This window comes from Onychomys torridus, chromosome 18 (genome assembly GCF_903995425.1).
Source record: "Onychomys torridus chromosome 18, mOncTor1.1, whole genome shotgun sequence".
Taxonomy (NCBI): domain Eukaryota; kingdom Metazoa; phylum Chordata; class Mammalia; order Rodentia; family Cricetidae; genus Onychomys; species Onychomys torridus.
Genome location: NC_050460.1, coordinates 5,880,521 through 5,902,795, shown reverse-complemented (window position 1 = coordinate 5,902,795; position 22,275 = coordinate 5,880,521). Strand labels below are relative to the sequence as shown.

The 22,275-nt window shown below is 45.5% G+C and overlaps 1 protein-coding gene across 1 annotated transcript; it reads left to right on the top strand.

Moving 5' to 3' along the window:
* Positions 1-1,387: 1,387 nt before the first annotated feature.
* Treml1 (triggering receptor expressed on myeloid cells like 1) lies at positions 1,388-7,683 on the top strand. Its single transcript, XM_036168156.1, has 6 exons — positions 1,388-1,445; positions 1,596-1,928; positions 5,387-5,522; positions 6,072-6,157; positions 6,566-6,618; positions 7,137-7,683. The coding sequence occupies exons 1-6, from the start codon at positions 1,394-1,396 to the stop codon at positions 7,440-7,442; spliced, it is 966 nt and encodes a 321-aa protein (XP_036024049.1). The 5' UTR covers positions 1,388-1,393; the 3' UTR covers positions 7,443-7,683.
* Positions 7,684-22,275: the final 14,592 nt, after the last annotated feature.

Genomic DNA, 22,275 nt, shown 5'->3' with positions numbered 1-22,275 from the left:
AGTACAAGTCTCCCTTGCTGTTTCCAGTCTCCAGTCCTGAGGAATGGTCACTGCTCAGTCACATTCAAGCATAAGGGTTCTTTGCACACACTGTCAGCCCATGTGGATGGTGGAAATATTCATGGAGAACACAGCATTCCTAGAACCAAAGTAGCTGGCTTGAAGGATGACAGTAATGCTTGAAAAACAAGAAAGAGAGCTTGTCAATTAAAAAAATACCAAGAAAAACGGAGTTGGAGATATGGCACAATGGTTAAGAGCATCTGCTGCTCTTGCAGAGGACCCAGACTCAGTTTCCAGAACCCACATGGCAGTTTACAGACATCTGTTCCAGGGGATCAGGCACCCTTTCCTGGTTTCTGAGTACTGCACACACACACACACACACACACACACACACACACACACACACACACACTCAGTGCACTTATATAAAGGCAGAACACTCACATAAAACAGAAGGAAACGGGCTGGGAGCCTCCTCAGCACCACCGACACCAGGTGGTGACAGGAAGTCTAAAATTCAAGTTCAAGATCACCCTTGGCTACATATCAAAGTCGAGACCAGCCTGGGCTACATGAGACCTTGTCTCCAAAAGGAAAATGGAGACTAAAGATAATATAGGGGATGGAAGGAGAATATGCAGAGTCCTAGAAGCCAGAATACAATGGAGAAAGAGATAAACAGTGAGAAAGAAAAAACTGAAAGCAGGAAGAATGCCTAAGAAAGCAAGGATCCAAACAGCTAACGATGGGGTTCCAGAGAGCAGGGGAGGAAAGGACACAGTGTGTCCACACTGAAGGAAAGCATGTTCCCTAGAACCAGGGAGGGTAGATTTGATGGAAAGACTCTAGAGTCTAGGCAGATCACAGGCAAAGATGGTCCAGTGGGTTTCTAGCAAAGAGGTTGTAGTGATGAAGAGAAGGTCTCCTGGGAACAGGGCTGGTGTGTGAGTGTGTGTGTGTGTGTGTGTGTGTGTGTGTGTGTGTGTGTGTAGCCAGGACAGGAGAGTCACTCATAAAGACTTGAGAATCAGATGGCTTCGAACCACCTGGAGGGAGCTTACTCTCCTTCACAGATGTTTCTACCTATCTGTACTTGGGAGACTGAAGATTCTCCTTATTTCTCCTGCCCTCCCTTTGATGGGGAATCAGACTCCTTCTTCCAACCTTTCTCACGCTCACCTGCCAGTCTCTCAGGTCTTCTTAGCCTTGAGCCAAGCAAGCCCCGGAGAAGCTCCCTGCCCCCAACCTTGGAGATCCCGGCCAGCCTAACTCTGTTGGCCCCTATGGTTACTGGAGAGCTCACGTGACTGTATGAGACAGATGTTTCCTGCCCCTAGGGGCCTGCAGTGACCGTGAAGAGGTCACTCAGACCGACGTCTGCCCAGCCATGGGCTGCTACCTGCTGCTGCTGCTGCTGCTGCTGCTCCTGGGACTGGCAGGTAAGGTGCAGATGGAGACACACCTCCTTCCCCAGCCAGGAGTATCGCAGTCCCTGCTCCCTGGATCCCCACGTCTCCATGTCAGAGGGTGGGCTAGGAACCACGCCTGCTTCTGTTCAGTCCTCACTCCTATCTCTCTTCCTTCCCCAGGTCAGGGCTCAGCTGACAGCCATCCCGAGGTGCTACAGGCACCCGTGGGGTCATCCATTCAGGTGCAGTGCCGCTACCGGCTCCAGGATTTGAGGGCTCGCAAGGTGTGGTGCCGATTCTTGCAGGAAGGCTGCCAGCCACTGGTGACCTCCTCTGTGGACCGAAGTGCCCCAGGAAGTGGGCGCACATTCCTCACTGACATGGGTGGAGGGCTCCTGCAGGTGGAAATGGTGACCCTGCAGGAAGATGACACAGGGGAGTATGGCTGTGTGGTGGACGGAGCTGCAGGGTCCCAGACCCTGCATAGGGTCTCCCTACTGGTGCTTCCACCGGGTGAGTGTACTCAAGATGGCCTGTGGTGGGGACTCTAGGGGCCTTGGGGCTGGGGCCCTTTGGGAAGGCATTGGGGCGAGGTATCTTTTTGACAGCTCTGCCGGACTGAGTAGCAGCGGAACTGCTTGGGAAGCTGGAGATAAGTAGCTGAGCGGGCAGCCCTCTTCCTCTCCCTCCCAATAGCTTTCCATCACAGCATCTCTGTGGCCCTTGTGTCTTCCTCCAGCTCTCCCAAGCCTGATACTATCCTTGTTTCACTTTATGTGACTTGCAAGAACATTAATAGCAATTAATTTTTGTTCTTTCCAGTGTGTGTGTATGGGGGTGTGTGTGTGTGTGTGTGTGTGTGTGTGTGTGTGTGTGTGTGTGTGTATGTGTGCATGTGTGTGTGTGTGGGTGAATACCTGAGTGTGTGTGTATGTGTGTATACATGTGTGTGTATACATGAGTGTGTGGGTATATGTGTGTACACATGAGTGTGTAGGTGTATGTGTGTATACATGGGTGTGTGGGTGTATTGCATGTGTACCACCTGTCTAGCACCAAAGGATGATACAGGATGTTCATTCTATCCCTCTCCACCTATGACAGGGTCTCTCACTTAACCTGAAGTTCACCATTGTGGATAGATTGGCTGGCCAGAGAGGGATTTGTTTATCTCTACTCCCTGGCACTGGGGGTTTGTAGCTGGCATTTTTACCTGAGTATTGGGGATTTGAATTCAGGACCTCATGCTTGCCCACTGAGTCTTGCCTTCCTCTGATGATTTAAAGTTTATCTTAACAGAGTTTATGACTCTTCCCTGAGCATTTAGTATGGGCCTGACGTACAGATGGGATCCTGTGGTTCCTGGATTGGATTTCAATTTATTTGGGCTTTGCTTTCTTTTTTAGAAATCTCATTCTATAGCCCAGACTGGTCTAGGACCCATTCATGTAGCCCAGGCTGGCCTCAAACTCATGATCCTACCACCTTAGCTTCCTGAATTATAGGGGATTACAGGTGTGCAATGCTGTGTCTGGTTCCATTCAGTTTTAAAATTTAGGGGAAATTTCTAAAAAATAAAATTAAAACTATTTAAACCTGCCATTTACCTGTTAATGTTATATACACTAATGTTTAATTCCCTGAGAAATTGCAACTAAGAAAGCACGTTGCTTTTGCAGGCTTTATTCTCACAGCTCACATCTTTCTAGGCATTTATTAAAATAAAAATGTAATTTAAAAATAGGATGCTAGAGGTCTGGAGAGATGGTTCGTGGTTAAAGCACTTGCTGCTCTTCCAGAGGACCTGGGTTCAATTCCCAGCACCCACATGCCAGCTCACAATCTCCTGAAACTCCAATTCCAGGGGACTGATGTCCTCTTCTGGCCTCCTTGGGCACTAGGCACACACAGAGTATATACACATGCACACATAAAGTAAACAATAAAAACTTAATTTAAACATCTGATGCTCTGCGGGAGAATGCTGGAGATGGCGGCTGATGCCTCTCCTCCTCTGGGAGCTGTGACGGTGTCTGATCCCCTGAGCATGACATGAAAGTCGTTCTCGTTTCTTTGGTTTTCCTGGATGAGTAAGAGGGGTGGGTCTTGTTGTTACTGGATCCCTCATTTTCACTCTGCAACTATTATTTAAAACGTTGCTTATTTACTTCTTAAGTGTGTGTGTGTGTGTGTGTGTGTGTGTGTGTGTGTGTGTGTGTGTGCGCGCGCGCGCGCGCGTGTGTGTGCCTACATGTCACAGGTAAGAGGACAACTGGTGAGAGTCGATTCTCTCCTTCACCATGTGGTTCTAGGGATCAAACTTGGGTCGTCAGTCTTGGCAGCAAGCCCCTTTCCTTGCTGAGCCATCTCGCTGGCCCATGGCTACCATTTTACACAGTGAGTAGATGCTGGCTGACATGAGTTGTTCTCAGGATTCCTCATCCTTGACATGCTGACGTCTAGTAACTCCAAGTTTTGTCATGTTTTACTTTTTTTCTCTCTCTTTTCTTGTGCATCTGTGGTCTGCATACATGTTCTTGTGGATATGTATATGTGTGCACATGGAGGATAAAGGTCAATGTTGGGTGTCTTACTCTCCACCTTATTTTTGGAGACAGGGTCTCTCAGGGAACCCAGAACTTTGTTAGGCTGGCTGATCAATGAGTTACAGGGATCCATACCCCGTCCCCAGTGCTGGGGTTATGCCTGCACTCTATGCCTGGCTTGTACACAGTGCTGGGGAGCCAAGTACAGGTCTTCCTGTTTCCATTCTAGGCCCTTTACCCATTGAGACGCCTCCCCAGCCCCTTTTTACTTTTTGGAAACACGATCTAACCTGAAACTCACAACATAGACCACAAGGTTCTCAAACTTGAGAAGATCCCCTGCTTCTCAAATGCTGGGATTACAAGCGTGTTCCACTATGCCGGGGGAAACTCCAGGATCTAACTCCCAGTCTGGCAGGAGAGATGGGGAAAGGGAAGAGAGAGCAGGTCCTAGAATTCCTCTCATTGCAGTGGGGCAGGGGCTGCAGAGAAGGGATGCAGGTGGGGGAGCATGGTGTCCAGGGAGGGGATGGCCTGTCCCTCAGGCCAGCATTCGGTCTCAGAGAGCAGCTTAGCTAGCTTTCTGTTGGTGTGATGAGACACAATCTCACAGAAGGGAGTTTATTGGAGGCTTACAATTCCAGGCAGTTAGAGTCCGTGCCATCATGGTGGGGAGCCTGACAGCAGCAGGCAGCCATGGCACCGGAGCAGTAGCTGAGAGCTCACATCTAGATCCACAAGCACAAGGCAGAGAGAGAGAGAGAGTGGGAATGGCATGGACTTTTGAACCTCAAAACCCACCCCCAGTGACACACCTAAGTCCTGCAGCCAAAGTTAAGTACGTTGTAGAAATGACAGAGGCCTTATCACATTGGAGTCCAGGTACCAGCTGGGCTCTCAAAAGGGTCATTGAGTGTTGCCTCCCATTAGTGCTGAGCCAGAATCCCTCTAAATCCCAGGGGCAGAACTTGGGGGGATCCTAATCAGCCTGGAGATGAGGCCAGTTACAGGTATGCAGGAGGAGGTCCTCACTGGAGACCTGTGAGAGCCAAGAGCACGGCTGGTGTTGAGAATGACGAGGGAATCTATTCTGGGATGGTAAGGAGACACGAGCAGACCAAACTGTGATGGTGGTACACAGTCTGAGTGTCCTGGAGAGAGTCTACGGTGTGGATGGCTCTGGCAGAGATGGAGAGATGCAGGGGGCTGTGGGTGGGAGCTGGTGTCAGAGGGGAAATGGCTATGTTCACAACCAGGCAGAGATGCAGAGTGGAAGGCATTCCCTAAGCCACAGAATGCAGGCAGGGGTGTTCCCAGTCTGTCTGCCTTTCCCAGGGCCTGGCTTTCCTCCGCTTCAGATCTTACCAGCCCATGGCAGCGGCTCTACATGGTTATGCACTCACTAAATGTTTCCTTCTCTCTCAGTTCCTAGCCCAGGAGAGGAGGAGGAGGAAGCAGAGGAAGAACAAGAGCGCAATAAAACTGGAAGTCTGCCAAAGGATCCCTCCTTGGACCCCGAGGGGAGTGCTAGTCCTCACGAGTTCATAAGGCCTCAGGACAGGTGCTGAAAATAATGGTGTGGGGGGCCAGGGGAACCGGGCACTAAACACTGGCTTTGAGCCATGGAATCAGATGGAGGCTGGAGAGGTGGCTCAGCAGTTAAGGGCAGTCACTGTTCTTGCAGAGGACAGAGTCCATTCCCAGCAGTTCTCAATAGCCTGTGACTCCCGCTCCAGATTAGAAGCTCTTCAGGCCTATGCGGTCCTTGGCATGCATGTGCATATATGCTCTCACATACACACACAAATAAATTTTAAAAATCATCTAAAATCAAATCTTATTCCACCGCTGGGGAGCTTCTCATCAGCAGACAGACCGACTTCTATCCATTTCAGCAACTGTCCCTTCAGTTTTATAGATCTCCAAAGAAGGCACTATGAAAATGTGTCTCTCCTCTCCCCGACCTGAGCCTACCCCATCCTGCCATTCTATCTTCTCTCATTTATGGTTCCCAAAGAGGGTGGCAGCTCCTCCCACTACTCCAGGGCTCTTAGTTGGCAGCTCCCTCAGGGCCCAGGGGGTAACCAGCCTATCCCTTTCTGTCTCTCAGTGTCCCCCTGATCTGGGGTGCGGTGATTCTGCTGGGCCTGCTGGTGGTGGCTGTGGTGTTGTTTGCCGTGCTGGCCAGAAGGAAAGGTACCTAGCTCTCCACCCACAGAGGCTCAGTTTTGAAGAGGCAGGAGACGCGTGTGTTTCCCACATGAAACATCTTGCCTTTCTTTAGCCAAGTCCCCATAAGCTGGAACTCCAATGGCTGATGGGAAGAGCAGGAAAGGGAACTTGACCAGGCCCGAGGGACAGTGAAGAGTGGGAAGTGGGACTGGAAGAGAAAGGATGGAGGGAAGGAAAGAGTTCCAGGGGGCAGGTCTAGAGCTGAGGCGGCTGGAGAAGCAGAGATGGGCAGGGAAGCAAGGCGGGCTTCTGGGGTGCGGGGGTGGAAGGGTGAGAGATGGGAGAGGGGAAAGAGTCTGCACAAGGGCTTTGGAGGCTTTGGGAGCCTGGAGACACTCTGCAAGTGACTAGACTACTGTTCTCTGTTGCCAGGGAACAGGCTTGGCGTCTGTGGCCGGTCCCAGAGCAGTGGACTTTCAGGCATGGTAAGAGACACTTGCAGATCCCCTCACCCAGCACACGACTGAGGAGGTAGAGAAAGACGGTTGCCTTCCTATATCTGAAGAATACCCTGGGGCTTAGGATATTTTCAAAGCATCCCACTCTAATTTTCTTTTCATAAGACAGGGTCTCTTTATACTTGGCTGACCTATAACTTGCTGTGTGTGCCAGGCTGGCCTTGAACTCACAGAGGTCCACCTGCCTCTGCCTCCCGAGTGCTGGGATTTCCGACTCTCAGATTTTGTTGCTGTTTTGTTTTTCAGACAGGCTCTCACTAGGTACTGCTGGCCAGCCTGGAATTCACTATACAGACCAGGCTGAACTCGAACTCTTGAGTTCTGGGATTAAATGTTTTTGTGTGTGCGTGCACACAAGCCAGAGGAATGCCCTCTTGTCCCTTTGACACACTGGGATTGCTACAGCAGGTCCATTATGGTCTGGCTTCCCATCAAAGGGAACTCTGGCAGACTGTCTTTGTGTGACTTGCCTGTTTTTATTCCAGGAACCCTCCTCAGCAGCCCACCACAGCAGTGACTCTGGACTGGCCGATGGACTGCCCACAGACATACCATATGTGAGGCTAGACTCCCCGCCTTCCTTTGACACCACCTACGCGGGCTTGGCTCTTGATCCTCCAACAAGGAAACCCCCAGCCCCACCCCTCCAGCCCCCTCTGCCTCCTAAGGTTCTGAAGTCCTCCAAGCCTGTGACATATGCCACAGTTGTCTTCCCGGGAGGGGACAAAAGTGAAGGAGCCTCCAGTGAGCCTGCTCCAGATCCACCAAACAGTCAAACCCCACCCAGCTAAATAATACACCTTAATGTACTCCGGGGATCAGCCTGGGGCCTTCTCTGCAGCTGTCCAACATGCCGGAGTGTGGGAGCAAACAGTGTGACTTAGGGATCTGGTCTAGTGTCTTAGCTTGGTGGTCATAGGAAGTGGTTCTCAGATATGGTTGAGGTGTTGGGGGAGGAACTCTGCCTGCCACTTCTTGGGGCTGGTTCTGCTGTTATTGCATATTAGGCTAATAAACCCTGATGATGTGTGAGCTCTTCGTGTGTGTGTGTGTGTGTGTGTGTGTGTGTGTGTGTGTGTGTGTGAGTGAGAGAGAGAGAGAGAGAGAGAGAGAGAGAGAGCATGTGTGTGTATGTGTGCACTCAGAGGTCAATGGCAAGATGGCAAGACCTTTGAAAGAAGGTCTTTCACTGATCCTGGGCTAATAAAATAAGCTAGTTGACCAGAGAGCCTTGAGGATCCTCCTTTCTCCATCTCCTCAGAGTTTGGATTACTGGCATTTGCTATGGCACCCAGCTTGTTATCGGGATGTTGGGGAACTGAACTCAGGTCCTCAGGTTTACCCAGCAAGTATTTTATTTATGGGTCCATCATCTCCTCTGGCCAATGTGTGAACTCCTAAAGGTTGAGTGGACAAGACAAAGCCTGCTTCACTAGTCACCTGGTTTATGAACTAGAAAGACTCTGGCCCGGAGCCTGCATTGCCAGTGGGGAAGTGGCTTCCCCTCTGGTCAGATCACTGCAGGACAGTGAGATCAGAAGGACTTGCTCCAAATTACATCCTGCCGCTCTCATGATGCCCGAGGGTACAGATTCATTGACAAGCTCTTCTGCTCCGTACCTTGTGAGCAAGTGACCTGTGATCAGCAACGTCATTTGAGGGGCTGTTGGGTATGAGGGGTGGGGGTAGGGAGCGGTTACTGATAAAGGAGACTCAGGACAGGTGCAGTGTGGGAGATAAGACTGCAAAGAAAAGGGATGGAAACACACCACATCCCCACTCGGGGGGACATGGCATTTCCAAGCACCGGGGATGAAAGAGCTTCTCAGACATTAGTCTCACCAAAGCTGGTTTTTCCAGTCAGATAGCCATGTAGCAGCTCTGTTTGGCCTGGGAAGAGCCCAGTGAAGAGAAGGTATCCCTGAAGGAAGTGGGTCTGGCTACGGCATAGGGAAAGTGGGCGTGGCAACCACGGGGGAGCGGGTGTGGCTACAGTCAAGAGTAAATGAAAGGGGAGTCCAAGCTAGAGGTAAAAGGATGCCTAATGTCCCTGAGAAATTTCTCTGAAACCGACGGGGAAAGATTTGCTGTTACTGGGACAAGAGATTCAAGGGAGGGAGGAATGAAGGCTTGGGGCTCCAGTACTGTGACAATGAGATGGTGCAGATAAAAAGGGTCGGAAGTTTGACTTAGGCACCTCAGAAAAGAGCTAATGTCACAAGGCTGTGTAAGCCCAGTGATGTTACCTTGAGGGAGCTCTAGCAAATGCCCTGAGCATCTCTTGACAAATGTCTCAAGCTGTGATCTCAGGAGAGATGACTCAGTGCTTAAGCATTTACCACGCAAGCGTGAGGACTAGCATTTGGATCCCAGAACAATATAAACGCTGGGTGCAATGTACCCCCTTGTAATTCCAGACTTAGATGGTGGAGACAGGATCCTCAGAGCAAGCTGTCTATTGAGACTTATGCTGGTGAGCTCTAGGTTTGATGGGGGAGAACTTTCAGTGAATATAGTGGAAAAGTGATGGAAGATGATTTCTGACATTAATCCCAGATCTCTACATGCATGCACACACAGGCACATACATATGAATGGGCACTTCTGTCTTAGTTAGTTTTTTATTTGCTGTGAAGAGACACCACAATCATGGCAACTCTTACAAGGAGAACATTTAATTGAGGAGGCTTGCTTACAGTTTCAGAGGCTCAGGCCATTATCATCAGGATGGGGAGCATGGCGGCATGCAGGCAGACGTGGTGCTGGAGCTGAGAGTCCTACATCTTGACGCAGAGACAACCAGAAGTACCATGCTGGGTGGTACCCTGATCATAGGAAACCCCCACAGTGACACACTTCCTCCAACAAGGCCACACCTCCTCCAACAAAGCCACATGTCCTAATAGTACCATTCCCTATGAATTTATGGGGGCTAATTACACTCAAACTACCATAACCCCCTACCACACACATGAAAAGGGGATAAGAATGTTGGCAACACAGTACACTGTATGCTTGCTGCTTCCTTTGTGACTGTAGGGCTGACTAGGGGCTGTCCAGCATCCCGAGAGCCTTGTGTGTGCTGCTAGCCTGAGCAAGGACCAGGATTCAGAATTCTCAGCACAGTTTCTAATAGATGCAGAGCACTTTGGAAAATCACAAGGCAAACCACTGTAGTCAGGAACTGTCTGTGAAAATCCCAGCCTTACTCACAGCAGACAGTTCATGAACACCAACAAACATGGCTAGTGAATTGCAGAGTTCCAAACAGAACCCAGTCTGTCTAGTTTCAGGTTCCTTGCTCTTGACTGCTAGTCAGTACTTGAAAACGTAAAGGAGTGAAGGAGGGGGATGGGGGCACAGTGGGTGAGAAGAAGGCAGGAAAGCATGGACGAGGGAGAGGCAGGGGAGTAGACAGAGAAGAATGAGGCTGGCAAGACACAGGGAAGTGGGTGGGAGATCGATATGAGCAGATATGCAGATTAGACGTTATGTTTTAGGCAAACATCTCCCTCCCTTCCTTGAGGTTCTCCTCACCATCATTTAGAGGGAAGACCGAATGCTGGGTCTAGGATAACTTACCACAGGCTAGGTTGTGGTGATATTTTGTTTGGGCTCTAATAAAAAAAAGCCTTGAGATTAGAGTGTAGAGCTATTCAATAGAGGCCAGGCACACATCTTTAATCCCAGCACTTGGGATCTCATGCCTTTGATCCCAGTACTTAGGAAGCACACATCTTTAATCCCACTTAGAAGGAAAACAGGAGGTGATATGGCTGGGCCAAGAGAGGAAGTGATAAGGTGGGGTGTGCCCCGGCCAGTGGGGTTTCAACAGGGGCGACCCACTTGTGGGAGCGAATGAGAGACAGGGGACATGAGAGACTGACAGCAAGACAAGATTCTGATCAAGCTGCAATATTTATTTCTCTCTGCAAGGCTTATATAGCATAGGAGGGGCGGGGGCAGGAAGCGGGGAAGGGGAAGAGATGTGGAAAGTGTGCAGAATGTGGGAGATGTGCAGGTCATACAACTGCAAGATGTCGGCTAAGGTCACTGCTCAGGGGCCATTTGTTCTGTTGCTAGGCTACCTGACCATGGAATACTCTTTACATTCGGTTGCCATGGCACCTGACTGTGGAATGTTCTTATCTTTGGGAGCCTCTAGTTAGTAAACAGGTGTTACTGCTCTGGGGAAGGGCGGTAGGCTTATGACTTGTTCTCTGGCTTAGCTAGTACTTTCCATGGTTCATGTTTGGTTCCTGACATCTTGGTCCCTAACAGAGTTGGAGACTGGAGCTCCATCCTTTTCAGTCTGAGTATTCCTAGAGGTAAGAAGTCTCTCTAGTGTCTGACTGCTGTGCTTCTCTGATCTTTCAGCTTTCACCCTCAATATCTGACTCCAGGTTTTTATTATTAACATCCATTAGTATTTGTGCTATACTAGGTCCTATAAATGCCAGTAGAGCCTAGTGGTCAAGAGCATCAACTCTAGAACTAAATCTCAGTAGAATCCCAGCCTTATCACTCTGTGGCTGTGCTTGCCACATAAACTTTTTGTATGCTTCCATAGTTTGGGTCCCACTAAGTAGTTCCTACTGGATGGGGAGTATGTTTGTACCCCTGTGACCCTGGAAAATCTCAAGAGGAACTGCCACAATCAGGAACTATCTGCATTCTAACTGTGAGTTCTTGGTTTTTCAAGACAGGGTTTCTCGGTAGCTTTGGAGCCTGTCCTGGATTAGCTCTGTAGACCAGGCTGGCCTCGAACTCACAGAGATCCTCTGCCTCCTGAGTGCTGGGATTACAGGTGTGCACCACCACCACCCGACCAAAGTAAACTTTATTGTCAGTTGTAGGAGTATCAGAGTGTGATCAAAATATCCCACAACATTTCTCCCTTTTTGTCTAAATAAAAAGAGAAAGATTTTAACTCTAACAGATTAAAGCTATATACAATAAGAACAATGATCAGGTAAGAATTACATTTGCAATGTCCAGTCTATTTGCATTTGGCAAATTCAGAGGAAATACTTTATTATATATCCTATCTTGGTGATTCCAAAGTTCTGTACCTAATTTACTTTTTATCCTAACTTGTATTACCATCCCCAAACTATCTTTTTAGACCTCAAAACACTTTCTTAGATAAACAATTTAAGCTTTTATGTCTCTCAACCTTTTTTTTTACATTTAATATGCCTTTTGTGAGTTTCTTTTCTGAATATGGTAACAAGGAAAACTGTAACTATAACTATCTCATCTTCAACTCCATCAGAGACCTGAGAAGGATAAAATATTACCTGAGTAAACAGAAAGTGCAAAGCAAACAACTTCCAAAATTATAGAAATTACAGAAATAACTGGCTCCTGGACAGTCACCCAAGTTTTCTTTGCAATTCTGGGGCATTCATCTTCAACCTACAGTCCTAGAATATATGACAGACTTTTCTGTGAAGCAGGAATTTTGAAGAACTGTCCTACCTTGTCTTGGCAAAGTCACATTCTTTTGTGTCCGGTTTGTCCAGTTAGGAAAGCATACCGTCAGAAGTCAAGGCAAGGACAGTTTCTTGCTCAGTGGCTAAATTGCCACTTGGAAAGCAAACTCCATATGGAATTTCTTTGATGTCCATCATCCTTTTTTGAAGTAAACTAGTGCTGCCAGGAGCAGATGTCTCTCACTGCCATGAAAAGCCTTATGTTATTAAAACATCTTAAATGTCATATTCTGTAGATCTCTGAAGTGTATGAAGATCATCTGTCTACCTAAAATATATCTCTATTTGACCTTGAAAACATATCTCCTCCCCCACCCCCACCCCTTGTTGGAGCTGTCTTGGAACTAGCCTTGTAAACTAGGCTGGCCTTGAACTCATAGAGATCCACCTGCCTCTGCCTCCCAAGTGCTGGTATTAAAGACATGTGTCACCACCACCTAGTGAAAACGTATCTAACATGGCCACAAATGTGATTTTTATACCATCGTTCATATATCCTTTTTCTTTTCAGAACAAGATCCTTGAATCTAATCTCCTTTGCTTAGTTTCCTCCCTGACTATGACCAATAACAACTCGCAACTAACTCCCCTAAACAGTGACAAACAACCAAACCTACCCATCCGACCTCTTGAGAATGTGGGCATCATGTTCTTAAAATTACTTCCCGTTGTCTGAGGGCAACAGCATCTTTAGGAGACTCTGAGAAATTTGAGATAATGGTCAAATCCAGAGAGAGCTAGCTGTTGTCCAATCTTGGTGTGATGGGAAAGTGCAGGGCTTATCAGAAGTCCTGGCTGGAGTAGTCTGTGAAGATGGACCATCTCAACTAACTGCTTTGAAGTTGTCCTGAGCAGTTTGTAGTCCAAAGCTGATCTTTGGATGGTGTTTGCCAGTTTAGTGGCATTACCACAATCCGGGTAGATTTATCATTGTGGGGCCCCATCATCTTCTTGGAGACCTCAAAGGTCACTACCAAGAATGCTTACAGGTCACTGCAGAAAACTTAAACATTTTAAATGTCATATGAAACAAATCTCAGAGAGGTTAAAGGACCACAATTTGCTAAGTACATCTGGGATATATATATATCTTATAAAATTTGAGATAATAGTTACACCTTAAGAAGAATTTTAAAGAGTCAAAATAAAACCAAAGGATTATGAGATTGGTGACAATAAAACAGTCCCTCAGTTTTGGTTTTTTTCTGCCCCATACCAGGTGGATCTTCTGACACGAAACAGAAATTTTGGATTTTCCTTTAACAAGCATGCTTGGGTTTAGAGAAGGAGAGCCATGCTTCAACTCCAAATCCAGCTTTAATTTTTAACTGAATTGGGACTACAAAAAGACCTTTTTCCTATATGTCTGTAGAGAACAGCAAAAAGAAACATTTGGGAAGATTTATGAAATTTTATCCTGTTGGAAATGTGATATAACAATAAGCAAATTTACTCTTTCTTGGGATATTTTCTCTGGATGATTTGTTCTTTTTCTTCACATGTCTCATCTGTCCAGTGGTCTCCAGATTCTTAGCTGGATGTGTTTATTCTCTTGGAAAGACAAAAACAAAATCCTATCTCAACTCTAACTTTGGGGACTTTCCCTTTTGGGCAGTTATATCTGATCATTTGTAGATTGAATGACCTCACTGTTTGATGAATTATTGCCTCTTTGAATCCAGAGATCGCTCCTATTCCAGTTGAATCTTTATCAATTTTGATGGTATCCATAGCTTTTCTTCTGTGGAAACAAAAGCAAAACCTCTTCCCCAACATAACACATATCTTGGTTTCCATTCTGAGGTCAACATATCCTTAAAGTGTACAGGATGATTTAATTCAGCCATTTTTTTCTACTATCCAATGTCTGTCTGCAGCTGTCATTCCTTTCTCATTAGCATTTAAAATTAATAAAATATTTAAAATTAATAAACCATTATGTAATCTCTCTCTGGGGGTCTTTATTACCCCTTTCTGTTTATAAGCATACCTTAATTAGATCCTTCTATTCCTGCTTGTTCTATAGGATTGTATTGTATATCTGTAATATGCTTTTGCTTTATGTTATAATATGTAAAACATTGTTTCATTTTACTAGAGACATATGCTGGTACATTGTCAGTCTTAATTTGTACAGATATTCTCATAATGGCCATAACATCTAATGAATGTATAATTACAGAATCAGCCTTTTCAGAACTTAAAGCAGTTGCCCATTGAAATTCTGAATATGTATCTATGGTATGATGGACATATTTTAATTTTCCAAACTCTGTAAAATGAAACACATCCATTTATCAAATTTCATTTCTTTGAGTACCTTTTGGATTATTTCTTGCAGGTAATGGAGTTTGGTTATACAAAGAACAAGTACAGCATTTCCTTATAATTTCCTTGGTTTGTTGCCAAGTGATAGAAAAATCTTTCTTCAAGCTTTGCCATTAACATGGTGTTTCTTATGTAACTCTGAGGCTCCTAGCACATTTCCTACCAATAACTGATCAATTTAATCATTACCTTGTGCTAGAGGGCCTGGTAGACCCAAATGGGATCTGATATGTGTTATATACAAGGGATGGATTTTTATTTCTGACTATTTCAAGTAATTGAATAAGTAACAAAGATAATTCTGCATCATCTGGAATAAGTTCAGCAGTTTCAATGTGTAAAACAGTTCTTTCTTCATATTGAGAGTCAATAACTATTTTAAGAGTTTCTGAGGATTCTAATAATACCATGAGAATAGCATATAATTCTGACTTTTGGACAGAATTATAAGGGCTTTGAGCCACTTTACTTAAATTTCTTGACTTATAACTTGCCTTTTCTGATTTATTTGCATCAGTATAAAATGTAGGGGTTCCAGAAATTGGTGTTCCTCATACAATGTGAGGAAGGATTCAAATAGTTCATTGTATAAACTGATGTTTCTTGCTTTGGGAACATTTGTTGCTAATATCTCCCAAGAAATTACTGCAAACTCTTTGTCAATGTTCATTTTCTTACCATGATGAGGCAATTTCAGCATTAGTAAAAAGGCATCACTATTTCTGCTGGGTCTATTCCTGCTAATTGACAAAGTCTTAATTTTCCTTTCAGAATCAATTCAGAAAACTTTTCTACATAGGCCTTTAATTTTTTACTCTATTTGTGTGATAAAAATATCCATTCTAAAATATTTCCTTCTCTCCAAATTTTAGAATTCCATTAGGGGAGTACATAGATGGTAAAATAACCAGAATACAATCAAGCTCTGGATCCAAATTACCTATTCATCCTGTAATTTCTTTTCTGCCAAAGCCAAATCTCTCTCATCCTCAGCTGATAATTTTCTTGGACTATTTAAGTATTGTAAAGGTTTGAAATAAATTACTTAGCTCTTGATTTGTTAATCCAATTGTGAGTTGTAACCAGTTAATATCTACCAGCAATTTTTGAAAATCATTAAGAATTCATAATTGATCTCTCCTGAATTATAATTTCTATGGTTGAATTTTTGTAAACCTGTTTTATATCCTAGGTAATTAATAGAATCTCCTCTTTGTATTTTTTTCAGGAATAACTTGAAAACATCTTCAAACATTTTTTCTAAGGTATTTGAGTCTGAATCATCTAGTAAGAAACATATCATCCATATATTGGTAAATTATAGATTGAAGAAACTGTTTATGAAATATTTCCAATGGCTGTCATACAAAATATTGATACAAAGTAAGGCTATTTAACATCACTTGTGAAAGAACTTTCCACTGATATCTACATTTCTACAAGATCCCAGTTAACTTCTGAATAGTGTTGGGGGAGCCTATCATCTGAAGGTCATTCTTGAATGGTAACTGGATAAATTAAGGTTTGTTTTTTAATAACCTTGGGCCACTCCTCTTCAGTTTTGTAGTGCCTTGATGTGGTAGGTTCTGCTCTAAATTCCTATGTCTGTGTGTGAATATTTTTCTTGGTTTCATTAATAGGTCTTTTTTTTTTTTTTTTTTTTTTTTTTTTTTTTTGGTTTTTTGAGACAGGGTTTCTCTGTGTAGCTTTGCGCCTGTCCTGGATCTCACTTGGTAGACCAGGCTGGCTTCGAACTCACAGAGATCTGCCTGCCTCTGCCTTCCTAGTGCTGGGATTAAGGGCGTGCACCACCACTGTCCAGCATAATAGGTCTTTCTAAAGATTGTATCTTATCAGTCAATTTTTTTGTATTTGGTACCAATATCAAACCACTTTTTAAAGGATAAAACATGAATTACCAAGCTGATAATGATTATAATCAATATTATGTCATTCCCAGCTAAGCTGATAAACCCTTCATATAATTTTTTCAGTTTCAAACTATTCACTGTGAAAGCATACAGAGACCTAACTCTGCATCATAATATTGTTCTCCATTCTTAACATTGGGAAAAAATTAAAGAAAAAAAAACCCTCTTGAAGAATTCCCAGGTGGATGTCTCACCAGATCTGCTGACAATGGCAGCGAAGTGTGAAGCTGTCTGTCTCTGTGCCACATGGCTGGGCAGAGAATGTGGATGGTGCATGACCTGGCCGAGGGCAGGGGCAGCTGCTCCTGTGTAGCTGAGAGCACGTGGTGATAGCAGCAGCAATAAAAGCCTGAGCAGTGTCAGGAGGCCAACATGACATGGCAGTGGCCCCAGGAGGGGGTCCACGGGGAGAGGGAGCCAGTTGCCTGAGAAGTGGACATGGGGATGTGCTGCAGAAGAAGCCTGCATGGCCAAAAGTGAGGGCATAGAGCTGCCTAAATGACAGAGCTGGCTAGTGGTGGGTGGTTAACAATGGTGGCATTTGGGACCAGGGATGGGCAGCAGCTGGAGTCTGCTGTAGAGAGGCTGTAATGGGAAAATCTCAGACTTACGTGGTGGGCTTTGGGGTATGGAGGAAAAATCAGGTGTGGTGGCAACTCTGGCGGCCACAAAGCGAGCTGAGAGCAGCTGCCTTGGATCGTGTGCCCTGTGTTGGGTGCCAGATGAAGCATTTATCTTGTTATTCTTTTATCAATAAAATCTTGGGAGTCAGATATTGGGGCAAACACCTGATTGATCAGAGAAATGACAGAGAAGTGACCAGTGACCTCTCTCTCTCTCCTTCCTTGAGGCAAAAGGGCCAAGAATCTTTCTAAGCCCCTCCCTACTACTTCTGTGTCTTTTTATATGTCCTCAGTCCTCCAAAAGCTTTATGGCTGGTTTTGGTCAGCTAGTGGCTAGCCCCAACTTCCGATTCAAAGTCAACTTTATCAGCAGTCTCAGGAGTGTCATGGTGTGATTAAAATATCCCACAAGTGTCCTTCCCTATGAGCTGATGTAGGGCATTTTCACTCAGACCACTACACCAATCATGGCTCTGGTTTTTGTTTTTGTTTTTTTTCTTAATTTTATTTTCACTGGTATTTCACCTGAATGTATGTCTGTGTGAGGTCTCAATCCTCGGATCTGGAGTTACAGACAGTTGTGAGCTGCCATGTGGGTGCTGGGAATTGAACCTGGGTCCTCTGGAAGACCAAACAGCTCTTAACTGCTGAGCCATCTTTTGTTTTGTGTTTTGTTTTTTTCAAGATAGGGTTTTTCTGTGTAGTTTTGGAGCCTGTCCTAGAACTCCCTTTGTAGACCAGGCTGGCCTAGAACTCACAGAGTTCTGGGATTAAAGGCGTGTGCCAGGACTGCCCACAATCATGGCTCTTTAACAAAATGATCACTTATGGGTCCTAATTAGGGTTACTATTGCTGTGATGAAACACCATGACCAAAAGCAATTTGGGGAGGGAAGGGTTTATTTGGCTTATAGTTCCATAGCACTGTTCATCACCAAAGAAGTCAGGATAGAAACTCAAACAAGGCAGGAACCTGGAGGCAGGGATGATGCAGAGGCCATGGAGGGGTGCTGCTTACTGGCTTGTTCCTCAGGGCTTGCTCAGCCTGCTTTCTTATGGAAGCCATGGCCACCTGCCTAGGACTGGCATCACCCACAGTGGGCTGGACCCTCCCCCATCAATCACTAACTAAGAAAATGTCCTACAGGTTTACCTCCAGCCCGATCTTATGGAGGCATTTTCTGAATCGAGGTTCCCTCATCTCAGATGACTGTAGCTGGTGTCAAGTTGTCATAAAACTAGCCAGCACACTTACATAAGGCTCTTAAGTCCTTCCATACAATCAAAACTAGCATGCTAGAGAAAGACCAGGGCTGCTGACACACCTTCAAAGAGACTAAAGGAGGGACCAGTAGTATCCAGCCTTGCCTCTGGGATATTCTAACTCTCAAACTAGCCCTCAGTCTATGGGCGGACATCCTTTAAGGGAAGGGCACAAAGATATTTCCAGTAAGACACAGAGGCTAGGTGGCAAATATCTTTAAAAGTTTTTAGGAGCTGGGTTTGGTGATGAAAAACTATAATATTCAGCACCCAGGAGGCTAAAGCTGAAGGATCTTGAGTTCCAGAATGACTAGACTAACTTGTTTTTTTAAAGTAGAATTATTCAAGATATTGAATAGCCCCTAGAGGGGGTGGCACTGTTGTTGTTGTTGTTGTTGTTGTTGTTGTTTTTTAACAAAAAACAAAATCACAATCATTTGCTTTTACCAATGAAGACTGAAGAGCCAGATGCTGGGGTGAAAGCGTGCTAGCTCAAAGAGGCAGAGAAAACATCCGGCTGACCTTCCTCCTCTACCAAAGTCCCAGAAAGAGCCTTTCTCCTACATAATCTCAAACAGAACTCTTCAAACTGAATGCCCCCCCCTCTATTTCCTGTGCATCTCTCTATCCATCTTCCTGACACCCTCTTACTCTCTATGGTTTTTCTTGTCAACTGATGGCTGGCTCCAGCTCATAACCTATGGTTAACTTTAATCATGTTTACAATATTCAAGCTGAATGTTCTTTTATTTATTTATTTATTTATTTATTTGTTATTTTTTATTTTTTTTCCAGAGCTGAGGACCAAACCTAGGGCCTTACACTTGCTAGTCAAGTACTCTACCACTGAGCTAAATCCTCAGCCCCTCAAGCTGAATGTTCTCAGATTAAAGGTGTGTACTAGGGCTGAGCCACACCACAACTAGAAATAGGTTTTCCAGCAAACAACGCAATCTCGGGGTTCACACATCCTGCAACAGGGTACAGTAACTTAATGATTCTGTGTGGCCCTAAAATTTCACCCTCTCCCACAAACCCAGAATGAGTCATTACCATGTGGCTATGAAGGAGTATACACTCCTATACACACAAAGCTATGTTAGTCATCTCTCTGAGCAATTAAAATGTAGCTACATCCAGTGTTGAATGAAATGCAGACACTCATCAAAGGGCCAGTACAGTAACCCTGTGGGCAGAGGAAGCAACTGTGCAAGGATATGTTGTTGAGGAACTGGGGTGCAGTACACGTGGGAAAGGGACAAAGAAGACCCAAGGCGCCTGAAAACTGCAGGAGACAGGGCACAGGCTATGCCTAAGGGACAGGTTCATGACAACCTGTGTTCCAAACGGCAGGATCCATCTGAGTTCTGGGTTCCTCGGGAATACAGCAGAGCCCTGTGCAAGATTTACCCTTTTTATTTTTTTACTAAAATTATTTTCATACTGTGGTGGTTTGAATAGGAATGACCCCATAGACTCCTGTGTTCAAATGCATGGCCTATAGGGAGTGGCGCTATAGGAGGTGTGGCCTTGCTGGGTTGGGTGTGGCCTCATTGGAAGAAGTGTGTCACTGTGGGGGCGGACTTTGAGATCATACAAGCCATGCCCAGTGTGTCAGTTCACTTCCTGTTGTCTGCATATTGAGGTGTAGAACTCTCGGCTCCTTCTCCAGCACCAAGTCTGCCTGCATGCAGCTATGCTTCCTGCCATGATGACAATGGACTAACCCTCCCAAACTGTAAGCCAGCACCAATTAAATGTTTTCCTTTATAAGAGTTGCCAAGGTCATGGTGTCTCTTCACAGCAGCAGAAACCCAAGACACACACAATGTATTTGATCATGTTTTTCCCTCCCTTAACTCCTGCCAGAACCTCCCTGAATCTCTGTTCATCTGTCTTAGTCAGGGTTTCTATTGCTGTGAAGAGACACCATGACCACTGCAACTCTTATAAAGAAAAACACTTAATTGGATGGCTTACAGTTCAAGAGATTTAGTCCATTATTGTTATGGAAGGACTCAGTGGCAAATGGCAGACATGGTGCTGGAGAAGGAGCTGAGAGTTCTACATCTTTGATCTGTAGGCAACAGGGAGTGAACTGAGATACTGGCGTGGCTTGAGCATAGATGAGATATCAAAGTCTACCCCCACAGTGACACACTTCCTTGAACAAGGTCACATCTGCTCTAACAAAGCCACACATAGTGTTACTCCCTATGAGCTTATAGGGGCCAATTGCATTCAAACTACCACCCCCCCCCCCAATTCCATGTTCATAAAAACAAAAAAAAAAAATAAACAACTGGGCAGTGGTGGCACATGAGAGGCAGAGGCAGGAGGATCTCTGTGAGTTTGAGGCTAGCCTGGTCTACAATGAGTTCTAGGACAGCCAGGGCTATACAGAGAAACCCTGTCTTAATCTCCCCAAAACCAAGAAACAAACCAAAAACAAAGCAAACAAACAAACAAAACAACCACAACCCCCCCCCAAAAACAAAAACAAAAAAAATTCCAGAAGTTTTGTTTGTTAAGATTAACCTTCCTTATAAAGCAGCAGCTCTAAGCAAGCAGAGGAGAAGCAGGCCAGGCCAAGGACATCGTGACCTTGGAGGATGTTTGTCCACTGGCTTTCCTGCATGTGGAACAGAGCAAGTCTGCAGAGCAGCCAAGGAGATGGGAAGCTGGTCCAGTAGAAGATGCTTTCAAAGCAATCTAACATCCTCAAGATCTCTTCACAGTTCTATTTATACAGAGAACATCTGTGCCCAGAATCAGGACTGTCTCCAGGCAAAGAAGGTGGGAAAACGCCTGGGGCAGTGCAAGGGATCTGAACACTCACTGCGGTTCTCTACTTTCCTGCAAGCAGACGGCATGGGGGATGGTGCAGAAGAGCACATTAGCAAACTCCAAATCAGCTTTAGTCCCACTTTCACTGCGATCCCCTGCCCTTAAGATGCTGCTTCCTGAGGGAGCACACTGAGGCAGAAGTGTAAAAATCAATATTGGGGAAAGATGGGGAAGAAAATGGTGTGGGGTAGCATCAATCAAAACTAAGCATGAGAAAATTCCATAAGGAAATGGATACTTTGTATTAATTAAAAAAATAGAATAATGGTCTGGGGAGATGGCTCTGTGGGTAAGGATGCTCGCTGGGGAAGGATGGGGACTTGAGTTTGAACCCCCAACACCCACATAAAAGCAAGCTGTGGTGGCTTCAGTCAGTAACCTCACCTTCCACCCTGTGCTGAGAGAGGGGGGCAGAGACAGGTGGATCCTCTCTGGCCAGCTAACCTAGCCAAAATAGTGTGCTCTAGTATAAGTGAGAGACCCTGCCTCAAAAAATAAGGCAGAGCGTGATGCTGGAAGTCACTCAGGATCCACCTCTGGCCTAAACACATGCACACACTCATGCACTGAATAAATGAATGAATGATCAACAGAATGAATGAATGAATGAATAAATTAAACAAACAAACAAACAAATAAATAATCAGCCAATTAAATGAAACTGCTTCCTGGAGAGGTCAGGGGAAAGACAGGCCTGGCTGTGGAAATGGAATGGCATCTCCCTCTCCACTCCAGATGTCTCTGCTAGGATACCCTTCTCCCCATGCAGGAAATAGGAACAACGATAGAAAACAGTGTTTGTTCAGAAATGCAGATCCGAAGCGCACCAGTCTCTAACAACCCTCCTCTGCGACACCGCCTTCCTCGGGTATCTGGATCACCATGTTGTCGGTTTCCTCTGACAAGTTATTCTGGGTTTCTTTTGCTAAACCAACACTTGTCACTCCAGCCTTTAACATTCCTCTATACTCATCCCTGTAGTGTCAGCTTGACACTACCTGGGCCTAGCTGGGAAGAGGCACGCACAATGAGACGCTGACCGCATCAGGTTGGCCTGTGGCCACGTCAGTGAGACACCCCCCATTGCTAATTGACATGGGGGGCAGCCCACTGTGGGGGTTCCACTCCTTGGAAAGT

What these genes read in the sequence shown, in the direction of transcription:
- Treml1 (XM_036168156.1), top strand. Translation starts at nt 1,394, where the DNA reads ATGGGCTGCTACCTGCTGCTGCTGCTGCTGCTGCTGCTCCTGGGACTG. An exon ending in TTCATAAGGCCTCAGGACAG is followed by an intron (nt 5,523 to 6,071) that starts GTGCTGAAAATA and finishes TCTGTCTCTCAG; the next exon opens with TGTCCCCCTGATCTGGGGTG. An exon ending in GCAGTGGACTTTCAGGCATG is followed by an intron (nt 6,619 to 7,136) that starts GTAAGAGACACT and finishes TTTTTATTCCAG; the next exon opens with GAACCCTCCTCAGCAGCCCA.